This window comes from Sardina pilchardus, chromosome 2 (genome assembly GCF_963854185.1).
Source record: "Sardina pilchardus chromosome 2, fSarPil1.1, whole genome shotgun sequence".
In the NCBI taxonomy this organism is placed as follows: domain Eukaryota; kingdom Metazoa; phylum Chordata; class Actinopteri; order Clupeiformes; family Clupeidae; genus Sardina; species Sardina pilchardus.
In genome coordinates this window covers 35,509,362-35,531,716 of record NC_084995.1, presented here as the reverse complement: position 1 = coordinate 35,531,716, position 22,355 = coordinate 35,509,362, and the positions used below count along the sequence as shown (strand labels likewise).

General features: G+C 41.7%; 1 protein-coding gene and 2 non-coding genes across 8 annotated transcripts; 1 reads left to right on the top strand and 2 right to left on the bottom strand.

Moving 5' to 3' along the window:
- Positions 1–4,959: 4,959 nt before the first annotated feature.
- On the bottom strand, positions 4,960–5,051 carry trnar-ucu (transfer RNA arginine (anticodon UCU)). The gene is given in 2 exon segments: positions 4,960–4,995; positions 5,015–5,051. It is a non-coding gene; the product is annotated as a tRNA-Arg (tRNA).
- Positions 5,052–5,863: 812 nt separating this feature from the next.
- trnak-uuu (transfer RNA lysine (anticodon UUU)) lies at positions 5,864–5,936 on the top strand. The gene has a single exon. It is a non-coding gene; the product is annotated as a tRNA-Lys (tRNA).
- A 3,362-nt stretch (positions 5,937–9,298) lies between these two features.
- On the bottom strand, positions 9,299–21,368 carry patl1 (PAT1 homolog 1, processing body mRNA decay factor). Of its 6 annotated transcripts, none has more exons than XM_062528768.1 (18): positions 21,257–21,368; positions 20,268–20,373; positions 19,744–20,141; positions 16,365–16,445; positions 16,065–16,265; positions 15,625–15,726; positions 14,364–14,471; positions 13,971–14,161; positions 13,402–13,546; positions 12,926–13,043; positions 12,626–12,723; positions 12,077–12,136; positions 11,790–11,935; positions 11,390–11,549; positions 10,978–11,106; positions 10,734–10,825; positions 10,465–10,614; positions 9,299–9,621 (listed from the first exon to the last, which is right to left on the bottom strand). In XM_062528768.1, the coding sequence occupies exons 1-18, from the start codon at positions 21,269–21,271 to the stop codon at positions 9,600–9,602; spliced, it is 2,322 nt and encodes a 773-aa protein (XP_062384752.1). In that variant the 5' UTR covers positions 21,272–21,368; the 3' UTR covers positions 9,299–9,599. The 6 variants fall into 6 exon arrangements, with proteins under 6 accessions (XP_062384752.1, XP_062384762.1, XP_062384771.1 ...); XM_062528778.1 differs by having other exon boundaries at positions 10,978–11,103; XM_062528787.1 differs by having other exon boundaries at positions 14,364–14,468.
- Between the last annotated feature and the right edge of the window lie 987 nt (positions 21,369–22,355).

The window sequence follows — 22,355 nt, the reverse complement described above, 5'->3', positions numbered from 1 at the left end:
TTGTATAAAAAATATATAAAAACTATGACACAGACTAGACACAATATACATACATATGCATATATACACATAAATGTACATACTGTACATACAAACACAATCCCACACTCTCTCTCACACACACACACACATACACACACACACATACACATATACTATATATAACACATAAATAAAAACTTGTATGGAAGTCTTTTGGGTAAGGGGGAATGAGTGTGTTAAGCGTCCTGAGTTATGTGGGAAAGGGGCAGGGAGTGATTGCGTCCTGAGTTTATGTGGGAGGGGGGGCAGCAGGGAATGGGGGCAGAGCAGGAAGGGAGTTGAGTGCCCTGACAGCTTGATGAAAAAAGCTGTCCCTCAGCCTGTTGGTCCTGGCCTGGAGGCTTCTCAGTCTCCTTCCAGGTGGCAGCAGGGTGAAGAGGCTGAGTGAGGGGTGAGTGGGATCTTGCACAATGCGGATAGCTTTCCGGGTGAGACGGGTGTTATACAGTTTCTGGATGGGGGGGGAGAGAGGTGCCGGACGGTGATCTTTTCTGCTGCTCTCACAATGCGCTGGAGGGACCTGCAGCAGGATGCAGTGCAGGCACCATACAACACAGTGATGCAGCTTGTGAGCACGCTCTCCACTGTTCCCCTGTAGAAGGTGGACATGATGGGGGTTGGGGCTCCAGCTCTCCGCAGTTTGCGGAGGATATACAGGCGCTGGTGAGCCCTCTTGGTCAGGGATGAGATGTTGATGCTCCAGGAGAGATCCTCAGCAACATGCACTCCCAAGAACTTGGTGCTGCTGACCCTCTCCACAGCAGCACATGCAGTTGATGGTCAGAGGAGGGTGTGGGGCGTGCGCTCTAAGTCCACAACAATCTCCTTGGTCTTCTCCACATTCAAGGAGAGATTGTTGTGCTTGCACCAGGAGGATAGATGGCTCACCTCACTCCTGGAAGTCTCATCATTATTGCTGATGAGAACCACCACAGTCGTGTCATCCGCAAATTTGATGATGATGGAGTTGTGTAATGGTGGGCAGTCATGAGTTAACAGGGTAAAGAGGAGCGGGCTCAACACACATCCCTGGGGGGCCCCTGTTTTGAGGGTGATGGTGTTGGATGTGTTGCTGCCTACCCGCAATGGTCTCCCTGTCAGGAAGTCGAGCAGCCAGTTGCACAGGGAGGTGTTGAGTCCTAGCTGACGGAGTTTAATGTGTTGTGGAATGATTGTGTTGAATGCTGAACTGAAGTCGATCAACAGCATTCTAACGTAGGAGCTTTTCTTTTCCAGGTGTGTGAGGGCTGGTTGTAGGGCAGTTGCGATGGCATCCTCGGTCGAGCGATTCGACCGATATGCAAACTAGGGGTCCAGTGAGGGGGAGAGCACGGATTTGATGTGCTCCATGACCAACTGTTCGAAGCACTTCATGAGGATGGGCGTGAGTGCAACCGGACGGTATAGTCATTGAAGCAGGATGGTCAGGACTTTTTCGGGACCGGGATGATGGTGGTGGTTTTAAGGACAACAGACTGGCGCAGAGAGGTGTTGAAGATAAAGACATCAGCGAGTTCGTCTGGACAGTGTCTTAGTACACGGCCTGGTATGTTGCAGGACCAGTCGCTTTCCATATATCCCCTAAACATCTCCCCTCCCCCCAAAGGCAGACTTTGCTTCATTTAAATCCAAAGGAACTTCCCATCAGTCCCTGGCTGCATCACCTCACGACTGGGGTCACTGGGTGAACCCTGCCTGAACTTCCGGGGAATTTGAATTTCGCCCGGTAGCTCAGGCAGGCTGGAAACCCGCAGATCTATTTTCACTGTTTACTGCTAGAACCTTTGGCTCCAATCAGAAATGGCCATACTATGTACTAGTCCTGGCACGCTTGGCCGGTGACGCCCCGAAAACGAAATTTAAGGAACGCGAAGTGCAGTAGAAACAAAGCGCAGCCTTGCCAGACATGATCAATAATAAAAGATTGAGTTTAGTATGAAACCAGACTATACCTCACGACCAGCCTGCCTCATCAATTTCTCCTCATTACATTCCCTTTTAATTTAGTCACTTTGTAGATTGGTTCAATGCAATGACTTGCTGTTGCAATTTTAATATAATTGGCCATTTGCAGTTTTTTTGTCACTTAAAACATGATATATCATTTTTAAGCGCCCAACAGCAAATGTTGAGCAAATACAGCTATTTTGAAAAATAGAACAAAATACAGTCTTTCATTTAAGATGAATGATATGTGTACGCTTGGCTATATGACGCTCGTAATTTTTTTTCATTTTTTTTTTTTTTTTATGGTGCATGACGCTCATCGAAATATCACGTTGCCGACACCACGAATGCACCATGCGCTAGCCATGTCCTGTCACAGTGAACTGATGGAGTCGAATGCTGTTCAGCGCATCTAGAAATTTCGAGGTAACTTATTATATAGCTATGTCTACTAGAAATGTTATAGCCTACAGTAGACAACGAATTTGAGTAGTGGCATTCAGTTTTTAACATTGGCCTGTATTCAACAGCACTAAAACACTAGTTATTTAGCCTAGGCTAGGCTAGGTCAGTGGTGCTAGTCTGTTAACAAACAAATGTTTTAGATAAACTATTTTCATTTAAATCCACAAATTGGATAGGTCTACTTTGTATCGCTTAATCGATCACGCCCATCAGTGTTATCGTAAGGCCTATAAATGATTTAGATCTTCTTTTCTTGGCTTAGTTAGGCTATATCTGAATTAGCTAGCAATTTGTTTGGCAAAGCCAATCGATGTTATAGCTAGAGAAATGTAATTGGATATTTATATGCTATGTGAAAATGACATGTTATTGAGTGTCGGAAAAACATTGAATTCCTTTGTAATAGGCCTCAGTGTGTGTATGTGTGTGCAGTGCAATAAATAGTTTAACGATGATGATATAGGCCTACTGTTACAGAAAGGCTGGTGTTTTATATTATTAGACAGATCGTCGTAAAACAAGATAGAATGGCACAGATGTAGCAGCTATGTCATAATTCAGAAGCTTGTGCTCACTTACTAGTTTTCTGAAAGCATAACAATCAAAACAGATAAAGGTAACCATACAGGAAAGTACTATTCAGAAGATCGGCCTTAGAATGTGGTAGGATTAGTCCGGGAGCCAAATGCCATAATTTAGGTGAACCTGGCTTTGTCGGTTAAAGTTTTTTTTTTTGCAGAATCTAGTAGACTAGGGGTACCTCTTTAAGATTTAAGAGGGTGCCCGGTGATATCCCTTGGGCAATTTCATATATTAAGCCTTTCTTGTCCAATGTGTTGACTATAAGGCGGATATACTGCAGGTGAATAGGGTAAAAGAATTAACAAGCAGATATCACTATGAAACTTCACCAGTTGATTACTTAGATCAATATGAAAAATAAATGTATTACAAGTTTTCTGAAATGTAATGTTTGAATATGCAAATTAGGTATGATGTAATTAAATATGCGCTGATTTGCATAAACGTAAAAAGATCAAATCTGAACATTGGACAAAGCCAGCTTAAATTTTTTTCTTTTCATTTTGTTGACATAAGAGATGAAAAGTATTTTAGAGAGGGAATTATAGATATCTCATTTAGTTATTCAGTAAATCAGAAAATACTATACCAGCCTTTAAAAAATCCATTTTCGCCATGTTTTTTGGAATAAAATGTCATGTAAATCAGGCTAAGAATCATATATCAACAAACCCCTCTGCAAAATCCTTCTAAACATGGTTAGGTATAAGACTGAAAAGTTTGGTGTATGTAGATGCTTGTGAAGTGGAGATTTTGTTCTTCGAGTGAGAGAAGAAACTCATCCATATCCGCCTTATATTCAACACATTGGACAAGAAAGGCTTAATATACAAAATTGCCCAAGGGATATCACCGGGCACCCTCTTAAATCTTAAAGAGGTACACCTACTCTACTAGATTCAGCAAAAAAAAAAACTTTAACCAACAAAACCAGGTCGGACCTGGGTTGGTTGCAACCTGACCCCATGGCTTAGTGACTGGTCTGGTCTGCCAAAAGCTCACGAGAACCTTAAAGGAACACTTCACTTTTGTTTTTTTTGCTGAATCTAGTAGAGTAGGTGTACCTCTTTAAGATTTAAGAGGGTGCCCGGTGATATCCCTTGGGCAATTTCGTATATGAAGCCTTTCTTGTCCAATGTGTTGAATATAAGGCGGATGGATGAGTTTCCTCTCTCACTCGGAGAACAAAATCTCCACTTCACAAGCATCTACATACACCAAACTTTTCAGTCTTGTACCTAACCATGTTTAGAGGGATTTTGCAGAGGGGTTTGTTGATATATTATTCTTAGCCTGATTTACATGACATTTTATTCCAAAAAACATGGCGAAAATTGATTTTTTAAAGGCTGGTATAGTATTTTCTGATTTACTGAATAACTAAATGAGATATCCATAATTCCCTCTCTAAAATACTTTTCATCTCTTATGTCAACAAAATGAAAAGAAAAAAATTGAAACTGGCTTTACCCAATGTTCAGATTTGATCTTTTTACGTTTATGCAAATCAGCGCATATTTAATTACATCATACCTAATTTGCATATTCAAACATTAAATTTCAGAAAACTTGTAATACATTTATTTTCCATATTGATCTAAGTAATCAACTGGTGAAGTTTCATAGTGATATCTGCTTGTTAATTTTTTTACCCTATTCACCTGTAGTATATCCGCCTTATAGTCAACACATTGGACAAGAAAGGCTTAATATACGAAATTGCCCAAGGGATATCACCGGGCACCCTCTTAAATCTTAAAGAGGTACCCCTAGTCTACTAGATTCTGCAAAAAAAAAAACTTTAACCGACAAAGCCAGGTCTGACCCCATGGCTCCCTGACTAATAGGCTATTGCATGTGCAGATGTGTCGATGATAAGATCCTACGCGTGGCATGTGCAAGTGTCATTATTTTGAAAAAGTGCGACTCCGGTGGGACTCGAACCCACAACCTTTGAATCACTTCATGAGTGTATATCTAGAAGTCCAATGCGCTATCCATTGCGCCACGGAGCCACCTGTTGCTATGGAAAGAACGCGATTTTAAAAACTTGCTAGCTATTGATATACGTCGACTGGCAATATTTGTCGTCATAATTCTGTCGCCACGCTGTAATTGTGATGCAATTTGATACAGTGCAACGTAACAATGTGTCACGCAACAATTAACATTGTTAATTTCATTCGAACGACAGATACAGGCCTAAACAAACACATGCGTATCATAATGTTGCCAGTCTATGGTTGCCACCATATGGCTCTGGTTGCCACCAAAGATTTTAGAACAGAGCTCTGTTCAGCTCTGTTCTAGAATCTTTGGTTGCCCCTATGTTAGCCATTTCATTGAACCCCTCAAATAAATTAAAGGAGACGAAGGCAGGTAACGCTAGTTTTCCGTAAAATGCCATGCTGCCAAAGACTTAAACCCTACTGGTAGCGCGCCGTAGTGCAGTAGGCTAATGTTGACGTTAGCAGCACCAGTGCATGTTTCTTTCCACTTTTCTTATAATCATTTCCAAACACCATCGTTTCACTACTATTTCAAGGACGCATTTGCAATGCTGCGCGGTATCTTTTCTTGGTGACAAGAGCAGCAAAATATACATTTAATTAGGCTATCAGACTTTTGCTAAAATTGCATCGGGTAAGCGAATTTAGTTTAATGCATTTGTTGTCTGGTCAATCCCAGAGAGGCAACGAGACGGACACGAAGAAATGTGCAGAGGTTGGAGCGCAAACCTATAAAATTAAACAGATTTGGTCTTTGGCGGGCGAGAGGTATTATTAGTATGTCAATCAAGATTTCAACAGCGATACATGCGTGCAGAGCCCGGATAGCTCAGTCGGTAGAGCATCAGACTTTTAATCTGAGGGTCCAGGGTTCAAGTCCCTGTTCGGGCGGATGTCGTTTTTGAGTCCAATTCTCAAGCATGTGTTGTTCGTCAAAGGAGGTAAAGGTAGAAGACTGCGGCTTACTAATGCTTGATCACACAGTTCACATCGGTGGATGCAAGAATAGAACAGAAAAGAAATCGCACAATTATGATATACGATTACTGTTTTTATATAGGCCTATAGGGAAAAAAAGTTCAACAATTGTTTAAAAACTAGACCCCATTCTCTGAACCAAATGCTCAGTTACCTGAACACATATTCAAGCACTTTTTTGGCAAAGCCATACGCCGTCTCTACCTTGTAGAAGCACAATTTGCAGATCTCATTTACCCTTTTTGCAATACTAAACACATTCTCGTGCAATAAAACACATTTTGCGCTGTGATGCATTTGTGCATTTGTGCATTTGTGCATGATGATAACCACAAGTGACAAAATGTAAACACAAAGAAAGCACAGATGTCCTAAGTTGAACACAGAATCACAATTGAACACACTTGTTTCAAATGGTGTGACACGACCATTAGCCTAAACTAGTTTATATTGCAAACAGGTTGCTAAATTGTCCTTTCCAATGCAATACTTGTTTATTGTTGTTGTTAATTTGTACTAGGCTAAATGCCTTTGAGATGCAAAATGCACTTATTTTGTTAATTTCTCCAGGACATATACTTGATTACTGTTTTCCATTTTGTATGTAGTCTGTAATGATCTGAAGACATTGTTTGGTATTGAGCACAGGTTTTCAGATGATTTTTTGATTTTGCAAGTGTTAGGGGTTTTGTGCGTAATATGTTTTAGCATTTGCTATAAACTAAAATTAAATACAATTCAGGACTAATGAAGTTGTATTGCACTCTAGTGGACAAAGGCTGCATACCAAGTTCAATGCATGCACATATTATCTGGATATTCTGTTTTTAAATAACCAAATGCTTACATGCATAAATTAAAAGATATAAATATAGGTGCATATATACGTTCCCCCTCATTAAGAAAGACAGATTTTGAATCTGGACAGTAGAAACACCTCAGATTATATAGTTCACAATATTTTACTGTAACATTACAGGGTTTTCAAAGGTTTTCTACAATCAAATGGACCTTGGTCCTTCCAAGATTTTCTATCTGGCATTTTGACTGCAAATTCAATTTTTCCTCGTCACCAACACAGCTGCGGAAAAAAAAACATGTTGGATGGTTTTCTTACTTGACTCTCACAATGTTCAAGGAATCCCATGGCAAATTAACCTAGTTTAGGCCACACCAATTCCAACAAAACCCTCTCAAGATCCCCAGAGGACTATTGTTTGAAGCAACATTTGACTTTCTTTTGTTGCCGTGGCAAAATAATTATTTAGTACAATAATTATTTGAAATGTGTTTGGTGAATACAAACAATTGGTCCTGAGGTTGTGAAGGAAACACTATCAAATCACTAGACAGCCTAACATGGAGATCCAATATGAGTCAAACCACATTCGTATTTTTAAAAAAATTATTTTGTTAGACAGGGTTGTTGCTCCAGTGCTATTTTGTTGCAGCGGCGGCGCTAGAGATTTGTTTCTGCCGGTGCAATGCGGGAGCTTAGCTTTTCACGGAGGGTGCTATGAATTTAATTTTTCATTCATTGTTGACATGGAGGCTCAGGCAGCTCCGGGACCAGATGAACATGCCGCTAAAAAGCACAAATGAGTGTACAAGTTGTGAGGACAGGAAAAGTGGAGGCAGACATGAGAAGTGATTGGTCGTATAAAATGAAAGTTGCTGATGTCTCGGTTACACAAAGTTACAACACCACATTCATTATGTTTTCTTAATGACCAACAGTTTAGTTTAGGCTATAGGCCTAAATAATAATAAAACAATGTGTTGCCATTATAGTCTAGGCTAGGCCTATAGCGTTACAACAAGTGTTACGGAAAGATCGGACTACACACACTGTTAAAGCTCTATAGGCTGGTTGTGTGCTGGTTGAGTGTATTCATGCGTCTGTCTTCACAGAAAATGACACGCGTCTTGGTGCACTTACATATTTTTAAATTAAATATAAACGATTATTTTCTTGGGGGTGCTATGGCCAATTCAAGGGGGGCTGTAGCAGCCCCTAGCTACGCCCCTGTTCTGTTTGTGAGTAAAGTCTGTGGAGGTTGAGGCCTTGTGGACGTTTAATATAAGGCATGTGTTACATACAAATGCAGTTTACATCTACATAGAACTGTGTCCCAGTTGGAAGTGATGTTGACTGTAAAAAGTTTTCCTTTTTTTAATGATAAAGTGGAGTTGATTAGAAATGCTATTGCTCCTAATCCTGAACTTCTAGAGACAGTCACATATGGAAGTGTCCAGTCCTTTTGATGTAACACCAACATTTCTATCAGACGTAATAGAATTTATTGGCGCTGTTTATCCTCAGTTAATCGAACAGTTGTGTGAACCCACTGCTACAGAAATCTGGGCATGATCCTTCTCTCCTTCAAAAACTATAGCCCAATACCCTACTTATCATTTGTGTCTGAAATGCTGGTTTACAATCTGGTTACTGAAAGCATCACAGCACTGTTGGAGGTTACAAACAACCTTTTAAGAAACACTGATTATATGTGTCCTTGTACATCTGGATCTTAGTGCATCCTTTGACATAACTGATTTTAATACTGTTAGAAAGACTGAGACATTGGGTGGGAGTGCCTGTACCTGCCTGTTAGATCTTCATATCCTAGTATGATGAATTCACTGAGAAGCTGCCTGTGTGATATTAATACATATCACATATCAACAAAACAAATTATGCCATCTGTAGGATCCTTTCTGGATCAAACCTGTTGCAAATAATATTATATTGGGTTCTGGTTTGACCGTTATCTTGTTAAGTTTTTAGCAATACATCACAAAGCTTGTAAAATCATGTTTTTTAATCATCTCCACAAAATATTTCCTAAATAAGATAATTTGCTTTACTTTTAAAGAGATCAGTGTACAAACCTTTCTCTCTCTCTCTGCCTGGAATACTGCATTAGCCTTTTCGCTTGTCTCAATCAAAAAAATATTAAACGTGTGAAGTGTTCAAGTCAGTGTCTTCCTTTAAATCCCTTGTCAAGATACAGCTTTATAGAAAAGCCTAAGTGCAATACTCTTAAAACGGATTGATTTTCTTTGAACCTGTATGGCCTTACATTACTGCAGAACATTTAGTTGCTTTGCTTTATTTTATTTTTTCAAAATAAAATACCTTTTCTCTTTGATTTTACTTTGCACTTCATAACTTGGATTTTGAAAGGTGCTACAAAGATTCGTATTACATTATTCTAAGATGTGTACATTAAACCCAATCCAAGAATTTATGCAGAAAAATACATAAAACTTGATTTTAAACAATAGAAATACTTTTTTAATTTTATGTTTTTGTCACAGGCATCAATGTTAACAAGATTTAAAAATGCTGATTTCACTTCATCACTCAACCTTCATGTATCTCTCACTCACGCATACATCCTGACACACACCTATTTTAACACAAAGAAAAAAAGAAAGTGACAATAGTTTTCTGCTGGATTAAAATCAACCCTAATCCCTCCCTTTGCCACGCAACTCACTCATTCACACATGAACACTTGGACACTAACAGTCAGCCTCTGAATAAAGGACTCTTGACGCCCGAAGTCAATTCTACCTGGATAATGCAGTGATCCTGGAACAGAAAGAAATAAAAGTTAAACGTGAGACAAGATTTATTGTTGTCAATATACAGAAAAAACCCCAGAAATAACAGCAACAAATTATAGGTGTGATTTGAAAAAAAAGTAGTCCAACTGGTTAAGAAAACATTTCCAACAACCATGGAACTAGACAAACTCCCTGGCGACCTTCATCACAGAGTGATGACCTCACCTAATGGCAACTACCACTATGGTAGCTGCAGACAGCGCAATAAGACTAGCACCTTTCACCACCCCAACATTAATAAATCATTGTCCATGTAATGCTTATTAAATAACCTAACAAAGGTCTAAATACTGAAATGTAGTTCACAATAGCCATCATATTGCAAGCAACACCCAGTGTGTGGGTGAGGTTTTCTAGTTCCAATGTATCAAAAGTTTAAACTGAAAGTACTATACGATAAATACATAATTCTACAATAACATGTCATTTTTAAATCATTCATGCTTGGAAAATGTATTTTTAAGGCATATAAATAGAATCCTTGTGTCTGTCTGGTGTAGCTCTGCCAAGCTATTTCTATGTAGTGTAAAAATAAAAGTCTGATCTCTTCAATATGACCCATTCTTTTGAGCATAGATAGATAGATAGATAGATAGATACTTTATTTCCCCAAGGGGAAATTCAAGGTCCCAGCAGCTTAAGACAATTGCATGCATGGTCTATGGTTTTATGCGACCACTGGCAATGGGTGTGTTCAAGCCAGTTAAATGTGTTACTGAGCAGACATGTATATACACTTTGGCCATGCTGTCTACAGGAGTGAGAATTTAAAAGGAAAGTTTGCCACAGAGGGGGAGAGATCGCTCACTGTAATTTCTCCTGTAACAGCTCCAGCCTCTGGCGGTCTACGTAGCGAGAGAATAGAGAGAGAAGGTTGGGAGGTGTAAAGAGAGGAGGAGAGAGCGATGACGAGGGGACTTTCAACAGCTCTCTAGTCACCGAAAACACCAACTCTGTCCTATAAGGAAAAACAACAGTAGGTTGTTAAGGTTGTTAAAGATAAGGTAATAAAATGATCAAACACTTCACTCCTTCCAAATCACTTTACACGACAAAGACACACACAAACACACTTACCATCGATTATCATCCATTAGCTGACAGTTGGGATCTGAGCTCTGCATTCTCTCTCCCTCACTCAGAATTAGGTAGAGAAGTGTCACGCCAAACTAATGACACAAGGATGTGTTGGGAAATGAAAACAAAAACCTTTGATGAGAGCAAAGATCACAATCTAATCATATAAAAGGAGAAAAATAAGAAGAAAAGAAATGTATGTTGCTGCAATCTAGGCCTTTTTCCTGCACTGTGCAGCTGGTACCTTATTTTGCAGTACTCTGGGAAGCTGACCCTCGCTGCCTTGCAACTCCTGCAGGAGGTCTGTGAGGGCGGAACTGGACATGGACTGGATTACGACGGCGACTGGCTCAACTAACCAGCACAGGACCTGCTGGTCAAATACAAACCACAACACAAATACATTCCTTTATTCAATCACAAAGCAAATATGATCTGTTGATCACTTTACTGCATTATCCTACAGAGAGGATGACACTTGAAACTAGCTTTGAAATCAGACATTTTACTTGGTTGTGCTTTCATGGTCCTCAAGAATATAACATGATGGGGTATTTTTTATGTTGTTCCTTAATATAAGTCTATATTGCCCATTCATTCTAACTTTGTTATTAGGTATTGTGTCCCCAAATATTTCTCCCTAAAATATTTCACACCTGGTCATGTTTGTCTTTCTTTGCCAGGGCTGGCAGATTTCGGGCGATGCCCATGACAACAGCAGCAGCTTGAGGAGGAGGCAGGAAGGGGAGGAGCCTAGACATGAGGCGTTTGCCCTTCCTCACGGACATGATCATGAGGCACTGTTCATCACTAACTCTGCAGGGCAGACAAGAGAGGAACAAACAGATAAATAACGTATGAAAAAAAAAAAAACACTTGCTTTAAACATGCACTTCATGGACAGGCAAAACATTTGAACTGATATGAACACGTGATGAATGTTTACTTTCAGCATGAAAAAGTGTACTATCAAACATCATGGGAACAGGAGTCTCTACTGGAGTCTTTGGCCATTCTAAGCTCGGTTTGCCTTGTAGTCCTTCCTTTCCACCTCACCTGTCTTCCCACTCCTTCTCTTTGAGCGAGTTGTAGAGCTGCAGCGTGTGGGTCTTGTGCTGCTCCAGCAGGGCCTCTCTCTGCTCCTCCGGAGTCTGCAGGAATTTCTTTTCAAAGTCCTGGACTTCCAGGAGCAGGCTGTACATCTAAGGTCACAACAGTTTGTCAGTCGGGAGAAGCCAGGAATCAGAGAGAGAGACTGTACTGTAGGCTCTACAACATACACGTCATGAGTGGTTCCTATGAAGGAGAACCCAGGAAAAGATCAGTTAACTCCGGTAACTCACCTTTTCCACAGTGTAGAGAATCTGCCGCCTCTTGTTCCACACCTGCTTTTCTCTCTTCTCCTGTTTTGCGTTGCAAGACAAATATGTAGATACATTTACAGGAAGTCACTCACATGCGTCTGAAAGCCCCTGCAATCTGTCTTCACAACAGTACAACCTACAGTATGTCAGAGTACTTAAAGCAACACTGAAGCACTTTTCCTCTGTAGCACGCATGCTATTTGTTTATCCAGTAAATAACGATGTCCACAGACAAGGTAGAGTATGTTGCTTGATTTCATGAAAGTATGATGTATTGCGACATCGAGGCAAGTCAAATTTGTAGTTTCTTATGCCTCATTTCATCAAACTACAGATACGCTACCCAATCAGGTAAAGTTACATAGTGCGGTTATAGCCGATAGAGGGCCGCGAAGTGAATGCAGAAGTGCCGTTCACCCTGTTACGAGTTGATGAACCGCTGAAATGATTTTGGAAACATTATTTTAAGGTATGAAAAACTCTTTAGTGTTGCTTTAAGTTCGGAAAGAATTAAGGAGATATCCCAACCTCATCATCAGTGCGAGTGGTCACCACTGCATCAATCATCTTCCTGGGATTGTTCACACTAGAGACGGTGAGCTTTCCTAGGGAGCCAGCAAACTGAACTATGAAAGGAAAAAAAAAAAATCCAATGTCAGCCAGTGTCATTCATGATAATACTCATAACAATAACAGGTGCTTTAATACGTTTGACACAGACATTTCTGCTAGCCTGGATGCACTGAGAGATCATGTGTGAAATAAATGCTTTTGTGCTCTGCTCTACAAAGCCACAAGAGTGCTGAAGGGATGAGCCCTGATGGTCACCTGGGCGGTATGTCTGCTCCAGTTTGGCCACCTGAGGGGTGATTAGTTTGGTGGTGGGCTCCTTCCTGATACAGTCTTTGTCCCTCTCCAGACGCTTCTCCATCTTCTCATAATAGTTCTAGAATCAGTAAGACATGGTGGTCATCATCATCATCGTCGTCATCTCCATAGCCACACAGAAATTAAAGATACTGCTGTACAGATGACAAAATAACCCATCAATGACACACTGCAGCAGGAAGCATCTCAGTCAGAGAGAACACTACAGATCTATAAGCGATCACATCAACGTCAAGAGTCTTTTGAAATCTTAAATCCAAATACAATTTTACACAATTTATTCTAAATAGGGCCATTTCACATGTATTCACCACATTACCATGCCCAATCACACCAGGATTTGGTTTATCTGTGGGAATCACGGGAGCTGACCTACAGTAATGCAGCTGGAGCTAGATGATGCTGGCCATTGCTACCTGATAGTAGTAGTCATCCAGGTAAGGATCAGTGCTCTGGAGCTGCATCATCTGAATGCGCGCCACCCACTCCTTCTCCTTCTGGGTCATCAGGTTACTGTAGGGGTCCCTGCTACGCCGATCCCCTACTCGACCACCACGGTCACTGAGGGAGAGAGAGAGACACACACACACACACACACACACACACACACACACACACACACACACACACACACACACACACACACACACACACACACACACACACACACACACACACACACACACACACACACACACACACACACACACCTTTTGATGATGCTATGCAGGAAAGATAGGAATGCAACGTCTGTCCATTAATTTACACAAGTGAATAATGTAGGAAGTCACATCTGACTATTTTGAAAGGGAACTGCATTTTCCTGCATGATAACAGTGCAATAATGATCAGTGTCTGTTGAAAATAAGTCATTTGTTATCAGTGCAGACTTGAATTAAAGAGCAAGTTGTGCCACAAAATTCTGTCAGCACATATGATTCGCCTCAGCCCTCACCCTCCCATGTACCACATGATGGCTACTAACCCCCTGCTCTGCATCCTCTGCGTAAGCATCCGCCGGTGCTGCGGGTGGAGGTGTGTAGTGTTGTGCCGAATGGGGTTGTGGTTAGGAGGAGGGATATGAGGTCCCACTCGGGGAGGCGGCTGGCTGAAAAACGGTCTAAAACCACCTGGCAACATGGGAGGAGCGGGTCCACCTCGAGGAAACGGGCCCACCTGGAGAAAAGGTAGAAAAGAGAAACGAATGAACAGGTAGACCTGATTAAAGCATTCGGTACAACATGGTGTTCATCACACATTTAGATCAATAAGGAGTCGCACTGAGCGTGCAGGGGCTGAGAAGCCCGTCTTCAGAGTACCATGTTTCTCTTCCACCTGTGTGGGCAACACCAAGCAACATCACACATCATCAACACACCTGGGCGTTGAGCATTTGGGCCCGCTGGATCTGAGAGAGAACCGGTCCCACCCCAGCAGGAAACGGAGGCCGACACAGGGGAGAGTTCTGAAAAGACGTGGAGGCCATCATAAGGAAAAAAAAACAGAAACAGGTAAAACAATACAACATGACAGGGTGCGAATACCTATGTGGGTAGAGGCTGACAGACATGGGTTATACTTGGCCCCTGCTGATGCTGATCTATTAGAAATCCAGTATTTCCTCGTTTACACACCCAAAACCATCGTTTACACGGAGTTGAGTGCACCTATTTCTAGCCTTTTAGAAATCAGAGCAGCAAATAGCTGATATACTGTCCAGTTAGTATTTAAGTCATTTATTCGATCATTTATAATATCCCATACACATTACAATCTAATGGGCCTACACACACGATTGGAGGAACTTGGGGAAATGTTTATAGCAGGGCGCATGAGTAAATGTACCTTTAAACACACCTTCCCAAAACAGTCCTGAAGCATGTTTCAAGCCAGATGGCATAATCTAAGTAATTGGAAAATAAATACAAATAACTTCCTTTATTTCTAGTACACAAGCTGCTACTCATATCTGCTACACTGATGTCATAGACATGTTTAATGACAATGTTTTTTTTAAATGTTTTTCTTTTTTAAAACAAATTGCTTGTGTTTGTGAGCTCACAGGCATTTGTGGACTAATCATCTCTGTGTGCCTGGAGGCTATGCTGCAGTGTGTGTGTGCACATGAGAGCTGCTCTATCCCACACAAACCTCCAAGGGAGAGAAATTCTCCAGTACCAAAAACAGAATTAATAATGTTGGAGATAATCAATATAAGGCTCATTGATAATTTAGTTCCCCCGGCCGGTTACTGAGATTATGTACTGCTGGTTGGTACAGATGGTTGAAGGGTCGCTATCAATACAGTTCCAAAGCGGTCTATGGTTATTTGCATTTTCTCTCTAAAACTAACAACAACAACAACACTGGGCTGCCCCAAGATGTGTGCCAGTTAAGCTGGTTGATATGCTTAAAACACCAGCCAATAACGATATCAATCAGTCACCCTTTAAATTGTGGTATACAAAAAAGTTCCACGTGTATCACCATCCCTGGCAAAAGATGAGCAATTATACATCATCTAATGGCCATGCAATGCCACCTACTAGCAGGACCAAACTACCTATTAAGCTAACAGAGGAGGTAGGAGAGTGCAAGGACAGGTGAGAGAGAGGGTGGACCCCACTGAGGCAACTCACAGCGATGTTGAGGAGGGTGTTAGGAGAGAGGCGCTCAGGGAAGGGAGGGGGGAAACGGTGCTGGATTGGGGCTCGTACGTGAACCGCAGTAGGGCAATGGATCTGAAGAGAGAGAACAGGATTGTAGCTAAAATCTACTACCAACCAAGGCAGACACAAGGGAGCAGGGCAATCGGTAACGCAACATTACAATCTACTCTGATGCACAAAACCAACATGAGTTTTTGACACACAGACTAAAACTAGCATTTGATTAAAGGACTTCTATGGCACAGAAAAAGAGAAAAAAACACTATTGTATGCTAATACATTATTAGGTGGAAAAAACAAGAGCAATTTGGAAACACTTAAATGACGTTTATCATAGAACAAGATCAACAACACATTTAGATGCTAGAAGCTAACCACAAAGCAGGGATAGCCTATCACACCAGACTCACCTGCTGGTTGAGGGCGTGACTCATTGGCTGTTTGGGAGGGGTTCCAATAGGCACAGCCCTCACAGGCGGGCTTCCGATGACTGGTGAGGATGAGCGGGGTGGCGGCACCCTTTCTGACAAGTCTAGGCCATCCTCACCTCTGATGGGCGGAGGTCTCTTGGGCAGCCCCACCTCCTTAATAATGGACATCAGTGGACTGTCCTACAGGGAAAAATACACAGGGGAATGCTTACACTCGGAGAACTGTGACTGCAACAATAAGAGGATCAACACAACAGATTGAGAATTCCCGGAGCCTACCTCCATGTGCGTGACCAGTCCGGGAGAAACACTCACAGGTCCAAATCCCATGCTGTTCTCCCATATACTGTGAGAGTTCACCTAAAGAGGACAGCCAGGGTTACACATACCTCTACCACTCAATTTGACAAATGGTGTATGTATATATGATCTGTAGTACACAAGCTTGTTTCTTCACAAAGTGGATGACTGTACTCTCCAGTACACACATTGTTTCTTAAAAGATGGAGGAGTTCATGATTCATTGGTTTCAAAAGAAATTCAGTGCCTTTTGTATGCCGATTGTAATATCTACGCATAAAGTGTTGAAATCACAGTGACAGCCAAATTATCGTCGGTTTCTTAGGTGTGCCTTATTTAGGTCTTGTGCAGGAAATAAAGAGCATGCACAATACGACAAACAAATTTCTCAACAGATGGGCTTTATATCTCTCTTTTAAATATAGCCAGCACACAGTTATATCCAGGGCTGGAATTTCACGGTGGCCACAGCCATCGTTACCCCTTGCGTTGGCCTTAATGCCCCTTTAAAAATAGGAAGTTCACAGGCCACTGTAGCCTCGCTGCCCTGCATGACTGCTTCCCCCTTCTTTCTATATTCTGCTTAGTGTCTGACTGATGCAGCGATTTAAATGCATCGCCTATGCCCTGTCAAAATAATCAAGGCAATGGTTCTAGATTGTGAATTAATTTAGTCTTTGATGCAGTGGAAAATGTGACAGCACACGTCAGGAAATCAACAACCAGAAGACAAGGCATGAAATGTATATATATTAGGCAGCTTAGTTCACGTTAATTTATGCGATTCTCTCACATTAATCCGAGGAGGAACTCATTGAACACTACCCTGGTGTAGCTTAAAGGAATAGTTCGGAATTTTGGACATTGGACCTCATTTCCAACTTTACCGAGGTGATATAGGTCGGTGGAGACCGTTTTTATCGCGTTTAACCCCTTCCTTCAGTTGCAGCGTCCCCCTTTGCTAACGCTGGTTCTGAGCTAACGCATTTCAACGGTAACATCAGTCTGACATCAACAACAGTCTTACTCACTCCACCGCACACCCGAGACAAGTCAATTAAAACGTCAGACTATCGATATACATGTCCGTGTTGATAGAATAATTTTAGAAATAAAACTAACCTTGCAACTCAATGATTTATTACATTTTGAGGGACTAGTTTCTCAATATCAATCCGCCACTGCCATAAAGGGGACAAAGTAGGAACTATTGCAATGCGATGCAAGGTTAGTTTTATTTCTAACATTGTTCTATCAACACAGGCATGTGCATCGATAGTCTGAAGTTATAAATTATTTGTTTCGGGTGTTCTGTGGAGTGTTTTCAGTGGCAGGCTGGATGTTACCGTTGACTTGCGTTATCTCGGCACCAGGTTAGCACGAGATGAACGCTGCAACTCAAGGAAGGGCAGAAATTCACTGAAGATGGTCTTCACCGACCTATATCACCCCGACTAAGTTGGAAATTAGGTCCTATGTCCAAAATTCCGAACTATTCCTTTAAACGTTATGACGAGAGTATTACCTAACGCTGACTGAACTACCAATAGTATAACATTAGCCCATATTGGTGTAGCCTACTGGCTAATAGGGCTCGGGATCATGACGTAAAAACTTCGCGGGCGCAGCCATATTGGCAGCTTCACTCCTTAGTTTACTATGGATTACTATGGATTTACTCCCGCCTATTAGTGTGTTCCTGTTACTTAGTTTTTGCCTTCTTGGTCGTATGTTGCTGTGTAGTGGGGTGTAACAGTGCAACCCACGATCGCAAGAGGAAAAGAATTAATCGCCACTATATTTCTGCTCCTTGTCTTCTGCATCTGAATGAATGGATATTACGTTCGGTGCGCTACCAATACAGTATGTCGGCGATATTCCTAGAATGCAAGGCGTGTGCCCGAGCCCTATTCATGTCTTTGTTTCGACTTTCGACCAAATTTGTCAAGAATTGACTAGTCAGACTACCAACACCTACATTTTTACCGCTTCGAATCGATATGCTTTTTTCCCCATCCACCGAAAACTTTTAAAGATCAATGCTCTGACGAAGGCATTGCAATTTTTCCAATTATTTAACAAAGTGCCTTGCTGACATCTATACAAAATGAATAACAATGAAAATAATACATATGTCTATTGATTTGAAGTTATGTTGTAGTCTGTCTCTCCCTCTTATGTTGTGGTGGCTATGAGACCTAATGATCCTCTGTGGTTTTCAAGAAGCACTACTGTTTCCAGCTAATAACTAAAGCAGTCACTCACACCCCTTTATACATATAGACTGTGGTCGATGTGCTGTATAGTTAACTCCGGCCATGATGCCTTGATAACCTGAAGTGTGTCCTTTCTGCCCCCCGCCAAATATGCCCAACTGAAGGCCAAGAGGCCTTGCCCCTAAAATGATAAAATTCCAGTCCTGGTTATTTCCATATTGTGCCCAGTCATAAAAGCATATCTTTGCTTTCAAAAGCAATTCTTTGCCATTCCAGAACATGAATGGGTCATTCCATGGCAAATCAGACAGAATACTGGAAAATCATGCTGCAGCACCATCTCAGATTTTACTAAATGTTTGTCTACATAAAGTTTAGGTCCCAGAACTTTTTGGTTCCATTCCAACATTTTTGTATTTTTTTTTTTTACCCTTGATTTTTAAAAATCTATTCTACACTCTCAAAAAATGTCTCATCATTAACAATCTTTACCCCTAGCCTGCCCAAACTTGTAGGATGGAAGACATCATCAGTATGACTGGACCATTGCAAAACTGGAGACATTGAGTAGGCTGGGTAAACCCAGCCTGATCTACCGGCGATTTGGATTTCACCCTGCAGCTCAGGCTGGAAACCTGCACATCTCTCTCCTGCTTCCTGTCCACGTTTGCTGGGTACAAACACAAAATAGCTTATCCAAAAGGTGCACCCGGATCGTTGGTCTGATTGGTTGAAGGACTATCCAAATGAATATGGAGTCATTTCAACTATGCCCACTGATCACACCTCTTGTGCAGTAGAAATAAAGCACAGACTCTCAGAAGATTGGCAGTAGTCTGGTGATAGCCAGACTAGACATTGAGGGTCTTGTAAACTATTTTTCGTATCCACATGGCATCAATCAGTATTTAGACTGCAAATGCAATGCTTAATGTTGAGCCAATATTTGAAGTCTCCGTAACTAATGCAGATATGAAATGAAATGAAGATATTAAGCATAAAAGGTGTGATTGCATATTTTGGTAATTTTAGTACTTTTCCCAGATAAAGTGTTTTTGAGGATGTAAAACTGAAGTAATTTCAAGGGCTGATTTGACACGGAATGACCTGAATGTCCAGTTCTACACTATGGCTACACTCACCTGTGGCAAGGGGGTTCCCCCCCTATGCAGGAGGTGTTGGTGCTGTTGGTAGCTTAGCAATGAGGGGTGTGGAGCTGGGAGCCCAGAGAGGGGTACCTGGGCATGAGACATGGGCGGGAAGCGGGAGCGATCCGGTTCTGCAGCGCCCACTCCAGCAATGGCAGGATCTGACCCAAGGAGTAGACGGGTCAGAGATTCAGCCAGATCCCCACCACCCCGCTCTTCCAAGCCTGGAGGAGGCAGTGTGGAGGCGGAGGGCCGGGGCAAAGACGAGGGGTATGGGACACTGCCCGGAGGAGGTGGTAGTGAGGCGTTGGATGCATCGCCCCCGGCAAACACATCTCGCACCTGCTCATCTAGCTCCGCCAGGCGAGCATGTTCCTCCTGCCAGTCATCATCTGAAAATAAACCTCAATTACCGTTATGCATTCAGACACAAACACAGCATTCATGACAAAATTTCAAAAATGAAATGCACAACACATGACAGTTCAACAAATGGTCTCTGATAAATCTGGACTCACCAACAGCACCGGCTCCAAATGTGTCATCATTGAACTGGTCGATGTCATCCTCCTCCTCTACCTGCCCTTCCTCTTCCTCCTCCAGGGTGCAATCTTCATCCAGAGACTGAGAATGATTCATGAGGAGAAAGGGAGAAACACACAGATTTAGAGATTACCACCAACCTAAAATAAGCAAGGACCTGAGCAAAATATTAACGCCTCTGTTTTCACAATACCCAACAGTCAGCCCAGATTTCAGCTTTAACAGAAAGCAAAACTATGTAAGGCAGGAACGCCGAATAAGGATGGAGTATAAGGGTTATGTTGAGCAGGTTGATCTTTCACACATTCAACCTACCGTCAACACAGGTACTAAGGCCATCACATTTAATTCAACATAAACGGGTTGTGGGAAACAGATAACGTGGCTATGCTGGCTGTCCTATTTTGGGGCTCCTTCATGGTGCCATTTCCCATCTATAAACAACGTGTGTACGGAACGCAGCCACACGACACCCACAATCATTGATAGCTTCCCAACGCGGAGTTTATCAACGTCTCGACAGTGAGCTAGTTTGCTTCTAAATTCAGAATTGGTTAGATAGCTTGCTAGCATGCAGCAGAGATAGCTAACTAGCAAGCTAACTATGCAGTTGACGTAACATCAAAAGCATTTCTACATATTAGCATTCAGATCGACGTCAATGGGTTATTGATAGTCAAAAAGCGTAAAACTGTACGGGATTGAGAGGATCTCAATAAACACCACTATTAGCTATATGATTGCCCCAGGCCTGCAACCCATATACGGATAGGGTGACATGGAAGGGCTGGTGCTCATAGGCCGCACGCAACGTTAGGAATTTTTACAGCTAGCTAGTTATGAGCAACGACAAACAAAGACATAAGCCTAAAAGAATAACCTAGTAATTTTCTCTCATGTTTTTGTTAGGAATCGGGCACTTGCACGTTAACAGACCACAGAGAGTAGAATAAATTGAGGTTACCTGAAATCGGAACATGTATCCTCGCTGAGCCTGAGAAAGGTAGCTAGACCCTGTGTCTCAACTGCGAGCGGCGCGCAAATTACGCAGCAAAGTGGTTGGCGTGAACGCGCTGTTGGTGACGAGCATGCGGGGGAAAATGCTTGTGTTCAGATGAAATATTGATAAAATGTTTTCTCAGCCTATTTTATTAGTACAATAGAACATTTAAACATATCGTTTGAAAATGCATGCGACTTCACAGTGTTTGAAACTGTTTAATATGCCTATAACATTTAAGTAGACAGTCACACTAAATAAAAAATAGGCTTAAAAAAACATTTCGAGATAAGAACAATATCATGGGCACATGTAGCCTACAGTGGAAACCTATAAACCATGAAAACAAACCACATTTCAACTTAAGACATAGCATCAGCCCATTCCTTAATCTTGAACTTGACAGACAATGATTAAAGTAGCCTATGCCGCCTAATCAGTAGCATAACCATTATTTTGGAAAGTAGCCTAGCCTATGTGATATGATGCTCCCAAGAAAAACCTTATTGTAAGGTCTGGGCTACACACAGTTAGTGTGATAAATTATGCCACACCAAAACAACATTAAATCCCAATATTCGCTTTTGTTTCACAAGGACAGCCTGTTAAGTTAACAGAGTCGCATGTTTATTTAATTTTATTTTAGATAAGGACGAATAGCCAATTTGCCCATCTTGCCACCAGATGGCGCCATCGACATAGAGTGCAGCTATATCATCCCTGACGGTCCCAACCAAAGAGTTGGGTTTTGTTTTCTTTCGTTTCCAAAATCCTTTTGATGGGACACTCTGAGCAGGACTGTGTAAATGGGCCATTATGGCTTGTAAAATAGCTTCTAGATCTCTGGGGTGGGGGGTTTGAAGAACTTGGGAGATGGGAGTGTGCGCCGTACCCTGTAGCCTAACTTTATACGATCATCCTTGTATTTATTTTCTGGTTGGACCAGAATCTTAGAAAGAGACAATAAGAGAAAAAGAGAAAAAGGAAGAAAAGAGTTGAAAGTTTGTATGCCTACTTATTTTTTCATCAAGCTAAAATTTGACATTCCCTCTCTTTGGTGGTT